This window comes from Salmo salar, chromosome ssa06 (assembly GCF_905237065.1).
Source record: "Salmo salar chromosome ssa06, Ssal_v3.1, whole genome shotgun sequence".
In the NCBI taxonomy this organism is placed as follows: Eukaryota; Metazoa; Chordata; class Actinopteri; order Salmoniformes; family Salmonidae; genus Salmo; species Salmo salar.
Genome location: NC_059447.1, coordinates 62,931,516 through 62,937,966, shown reverse-complemented (window position 1 = coordinate 62,937,966; position 6,451 = coordinate 62,931,516). Strand labels below are relative to the sequence as shown.

At 43.1% G+C, this 6,451-nt stretch overlaps 1 protein-coding gene across 2 annotated transcripts in view; it reads left to right on the top strand.

The window, feature by feature from the left end:
* The first annotated feature begins 416 nt into the window (after positions 1 to 416).
* The window catches only part of dcbld1 (discoidin, CUB and LCCL domain containing 1), a 42,370-nt gene continuing 36,335 nt past the window's right edge, over positions 417 to 6,451 (top strand). For both annotated transcript variants that reach the window (XM_014205141.2, XM_014205140.2), the window contains exon 1: positions 417 to 687. In XM_014205141.2, the coding sequence (XP_014060616.2) occupies positions 615 to 687 (73 nt within the window). In that variant the 5' untranslated portion in view covers positions 417 to 614. The remainder of the gene's footprint in view (positions 688 to 6,451) is intronic.

Genomic DNA, 6,451 nt, shown 5'->3' with positions numbered 1-6,451 from the left:
CCTGTTTAAATAAAGGTGAAATAATAAAATGCAGATGCATAGAGACAGAGCAAAAGAGAAGCATGCATACTATTTGATTAGATCAATCAACACATGAACAGGGATCTTTCATACCTCACTGCCCTATGGTCATTATATGTTAAACCAAAAAACATCTTACCTAAGTGATAGTATTGCTGTCATTAAATAGGCTACAATATGTAGGGTAGCAAACTGGCAGTTGAGTACAGAATATTGTATGTAAGAAGTAATCCTAGTATTAACGATCATAGGCCTATAACTTTCAGCCGGAGGGGGGGAAGGCAGTTGAACTCAACAATTATTTTGATTAATTGTGTTGCGTGTCTACTTTTCTTGGCTGCTCAGCAATTATCCCCCCCTCCCCAACGACACAGAGGCGGTCAGACTGGTTGGTCGACGCCTGTGGATGAAACACGGAAGAGTTCATTCAAGGAATGAATCTACTGTGGAGAAGCAGGCAGGACAGAAACAGACGGAGCGCGTCGGGGTCCTTTCTATTACGGCAAAACTTCCTAAAGAAAATGATCCCATGAAAACGAAACAAATGTGTCTCCATATGCGCCTTCGTTGCGTTACTGTGGATAAAAGCTGAGATGTCTGTAAAGAAGAAAGTTAATGGATTCTTTGTCGTTTGGTCTATACTTTCCGCGGTCGGTGAAAAACTCGGTAAGCAAACTAACCGTTGTTAGCAACAGGGATTTACACGGTTACCCAATACTTTTTGTACTACAACCGATGAGATTTAACAGATCTAGTTACCTTACATTCGATTGGAAATATATATTTTTTTATTTAATTCACCATGGTTCCGATCATTTTACTTTGTACTAGACTTCATTGGTGTGCCTGGTCCACATGGCAGATCAAGGGTTAATAACACTGGGTGGCATGTTCAACAAGCCTCGAATGTTAAGTAGACTACGTGTGTGATAACTGGGTTGCCAACAGTCAAATGTAACAATAGTGTGTGGCATATAACTGCAACAATGTATCTTATGCATCATACATTTGATACATTATATCATTGTTAGGCCACATTAAGTTGCGCTCAATCATGCAAAACGTTGAGAACTCTGACTCAAATGTAACCAGTCATGTTTTAACAGTTGTCTTCCAAACATTACTCCTTGAGCTGTACTTACTATATTAGATGAGGAATGTGCAATGGTTAACCATTAAGGCCTGTTGACCTTAGTTTAAAAATGCACTCTTATGGATTCATTGATCTCCACACTCTACTTAAATATTTCAACCTTTCCACTGAGCAGAGACGGTTTGTTTCAACGTTTCCTCAGCAAATCCCCTACTCGTATGAGATCGTCAGCAGGCTTCCATGATATGAAATATTCGAATGTGTTGTCAGTTAGGATGTTGTTGACATGTAGGGCAACATACTATACCCGTCAATTGTAATCTAACAATCCTTGAAGATACAGTAGGTGTCTTTCACCAGTGACAAACCTGCCAAAAGGAAGGAACTGACTGGGTGCTGGGATAATACTAGCTATGATCGTCCTCTCACACCGCAGTGACAGCATGGCTCGATGTTGTACTCATGTAACCTTCTAGGCTCATAGTAGGCTACGTGCCATTGGAAGCATCTCAATTTTGTTCTCCTCGCATCCTCTCGCCTCCTTCTCAAAACCCATTGGAGGAAAAGGACCTCTAGCTTTCTCATCCAATGGGTTTTGAGGGTGGCGAGGGTAGAGGACACGAGGCGTATGCAATTGAGATTCTCCCTTAGAAGCTGGGCCATCTTTTTGTGCCTGTGCTCCTGTGGTATTGTCGCTCATTACCAAGGACGCACCGCTGGCTCTTGAACAATGCACTGTAGTGCCACGCATGCCTTAGCACTCACAAGCAGTCAGTTTAGGAGACCGCTAAATCTCTCAAACTGTCTGCCTTTGGGATTCTCATGTTGAGCCATGCAGTGAGCAGTTTTAGTCCGATTCATATTATAGTCCAACATAGAGTTGGGGAAGAATTGCAGCGCATCTATAAGGCTACGCTTCCCCTAAAGTAAATTGAATTGCACAAGTTATATAGCCTAATTGGCCTACTCCTGCCTATACAGAAATTAATAAAATGAAGGGCCTCCCGAGTGGCGCGGTGGTCTAAGGTACTGCATGGCAGTGCTAGCTGTGCCACTAGAGAACCTGGTTCGAGTCCAGGCTCTGTCACAGCTGGCCGTGACCGGAAGACCCATGGGGGGGTCGTCCGGGTTATAGGAGGGTTTGGCCGGCAGGGATGTTCCTGTCCCATCGCACACTAACGACTGCCAGGCACAATGCACGCTGACACGGTAGTCAGGTGTACGGTGCTTCCTCAGACACATTGGTGCGGCTGTCTTCCGGGTTAAGCGGGCATTGTGTCAAGAGGCAGTGCGGCTTGGCTGGGTTGTGTTTCGGAGGACGCGCGGCTCTCGACCTTCGCCCCTCCGGAGTCCGTATGGGAGTTGCAACGAAGGAACAGGACTGTAACTACCAATTGGATATCACGAAATTGGGGAGAAAATGTATTTAATCAACAACATATTTTTTAATTATTCTAAATGCTACTACACCAGAGCATGATATGGATGATCATTAGCTTCTCTGTTTTATTGTTTTAAATCGCATAGCCTGTCGGAAGGGCCCGCAATTTGGCCAGCGCTGCGTGGCAAATAGCAAAGAGATGATTGTTGAGTTGCGAATGTTAGTGAAACAGAGGCCCAGCCAGGAATATCGCAATATTTCTAAATCCAATCGCTGAAAAACATAGTTTGGAGTTCAAATGTCAGAGGAAGGCCCCAAAAATTGTCAGACTCCAGTCACCCAAGTCATACTGTTCTCTCTGCTACCGCACGGCAAGCGGTACCGGAGCGCCAAGTCTAGGACCAAAAGGCTCCTTAACAGCTTCTACCCCTGCTAAACAATTATTCAAATGGCCACCTGGACTATTATTATGTTTAGTTTATTTACAAATATAATTTGATATGATTTGAAATGGCTATTGCTGTAAAGAGAAGACAATGAAAATACTCTAATCTGCTCAACTTAATTGTAAAAACACCAGGAAATCAGCTCTGTGATTTTAATTTTGGAAATCTGTTTCAAGTATTCCCACGCATAATAGAGAAACACGTGATCATATACAAATGTAATCAAGGTTTGAAATTATTATGTTTTAGTCAAATATATCTGTTTGGGCTTCCAAACGAGAGCGACTTTAACTGTGTTACATCATACTGGCTGGATTTCTGCCTGTTTGAACGCCAATAACTCAGATAAACATGAAATGACCCAGGGAATAGATAGAACATCACTCAGAGATGCACAAAAACAATGTACCATTCAAAATGGGTGAACCTTTCTTTTTAATGTTTCCAACATTTTCGGATTACTCAGCACCTATTGATTTAGAACCATGGAGAGTTACCGGAAGTTGCAAGGAAAACAGGACCTGCCTGCACTATTCCAGCACCATTTCAACGTTTCAACATCATCAAATAACCTATGCTTAGTCTAATACCGTGACAACTACACTGAACAAAAATGTAAACGCAACATGCAAACATTTTCAAAGATTTTACTGAGTTACAGTTCATAAGGAAATCAGTCAATTAAAATATATTCATTAGGACCTAATCTATGAATTTCACATTACTGGGAATACAGATATGCATCTATTGGTCACAGATACCTTTTAAAATGGATAGGTGCATGGATCAGAACCAGTCATTTGCCTCATGCAGCATGACACATCTCCTTCGCATAGAGTTGATCAGGCTGTTGATTGTGGAATGTTGTCCCACTCCTCTTCAATGGCTGTGCGAAGTTCTGGATGTTGGCAGGAACTGGAACACGCTGTCGTACACGTGGATCCAGAGCATCCCAAACATGCTCTGTGACATGTCTGGTGAGTATGCAGGCCATGGAAGAACTGGGACATTTTCAGCTTCCAGGAATTGTGTACAGATCCTTGTAACATGGGCATTATCATGCTGAAACATGAGGTGATGGCGGCGGATGAATGGCACGTCAATGGGTCTCAGGATCTCGTCACGGTATCTCTGTGCATTGACATTGCCATCGATAAAATGCAATTGTGTTTGTTTGTCTGTAGTTTATGCCTGGTCATACCATAACCCCACTGCCACCATGGGGCACTCTGTTCACAACGTTAACAACCGCAAACTGCTCGCTCCCACATGACGCCCCACACACTGTCTGCCGTCTGCCCAGTACAGTTGAACCGAGATTCATCCGTGAAGAGCACACTCTCCAGCGTGCCGGTGGCCATCGAAGGTGAGCATTTGCCCACTAAAGTCGTTGACGCCGAACTGCATTCAGGTCAAGACCCTGGTGAGGACGATGAGCACGCAGAGCTTCCCTGAGACTGTTTCTGACAGTTTGTGCAGAAACTCTTTGGTTGTGCAAACTCAGTTTCATCAGCTATCCGGGTGGCTAGTCTCAGACGATCCTGCAGGTGAAGAATCCGGATATTGAGGTCTTAAGCTGGTGTGGTTATACGTGGTCTGCAGTTGAGGCCGGTTTGACGTACTACCAAATTCTCTAAAAAGATGTTGGAGGCGGCTTATGGTAGAGAAATTAAAATTAAATTCTGGCGACATCTCTGGTGGGCATTCCTGCAGTCAGCATGCCAATTGCACAAACCCCCAAACCTTGAGACATCAGTGGCATTGTGTTGTGACAAAACTGCAGTGTGTCTGTTCTGGACATTGTTTTGTACAACGCCACTCGTCACTACAAAACAACTTCAATGAGTTTCGGGCTAAAGTATGTAGCGAATGACAGAGCAGCTGAAGAATTTAGTCAGTGTGAGTCGTCAAGCTAGCTATATGCACTGCATAGACAAATGTTGCCTTGCTATGAATGAGGAATCTTAGGAGCATAAAAAAAGACAGACTGAAACCTCCAACACAGGCACCCCATATCAGAGAGGATCGGAAAATGTCTAGGTCATGGAAGATTTAAAAACAGGCTTAGTTGGCCTGTTTGCTGGGGATGCTGTCAAGTGTTTAAAAAAAGTACATCTGGACTAACTGTAAAAAAAAAAAACACTAAAAAAAAGTTCAACCTTAAACATACAGTAGACAGAAAGGTTGATTGTTATTGTCCCAAACAAACCACTACATGAAAATACTCTTCAGTGGATGTTATAGGGCCCACTCTGCCCTTCTCTGTTTACACACCTATGGTCAGTAATGCTCTGCGGCATAGGTGTTGTCTATTTCCTCCTTTACCATTGTGGTAATGATGTCACCGCTCCTGCACCTTCTTCCAGGTGGGTAGCTGCATCCTGTTTAAAAAGTTCCGTCCCGCTGTGGTGTTCACCCAGCCTCACATCTGGACCTAGTTCAGCCTCGGACCACAAAGGCCACTGTGTGTGCCTGCCGCTCCATGGCTTGGGACTGGCCAGAGAAGTCAAAGCTCCCATCTTGCTTTTTAATAGCCTCATTTGTCCACGGGCCTGCTAATTTTGCTTAAATGTTTTTCCATTCAATTTGATTTACCTTCCTTGGAAAGAATCTAACTTTAGGGATTCTTATCCACAAGTCAGTGTTTTTTAATCCATGTTTATTCCTATACAAAATGCTCCACCATCACACAGAACCTACCATTGATGTCTGGACAGTGTTTATGTGCCACATATATCTGAGTTTAAGGGCCCAGTCCAAAAACAAACCCCTAGCCCCTACCTCCTGGCCACTGGTGTGGTTGTGAGGCCGGTTGGACGTACTGCCAAATTCTCTAAAACGACGTTGGAGACGGCTTTTGGTAGAAAAATGAACATTAAATTATCTGGCAACAGCTCTGGTGGACATTGCTGTAGTCAGCATGCCAATTGCACGCAACCTCAAAATTTGAGACATGTGGCATTGTGTTGTGTGACAAAGCTGCACATTTTAGAGTGGCCTTTTATTGTCCCCAGCACAAGGTGAACCTGTGTAATGGTCATGCTGTTTAATCAGTTTCTTGATATGCCACACCTGTCAGGTGGATGGATTATCTTTGCAAAGGAGAAATGCTCACTAACAGGGATGTACAAAACATTTGAGACAAATAAGCTTTTTGTGCATATGGAACATTTCTGGGATCTTTTATGTCAGCTCATGAAACATGGGACCAACACTTAACATGTTGTGTTTTTATATTTCAGTATAACTGGAGGGGGAAAAAGTATTTGATCCCCTGCTGATTTTGTATGTTTGCCCACTGACAAAGAAATGATCAGTCTATAATTTTAATGGTAGGTTTCTTTGAACAGTGAGGGACAGAATAACAACAAAAAAATCCAGAAAAACTCATGTCAAACGTTATAAATTGATTTGCATTTTAATGAGGGAAATAAGAATTTTACCCCTCTGTAAAACATGACTTAGTACTTGGTGGCAAAACCCTTGTTGGAAATCAGAGGTCAGACGTTT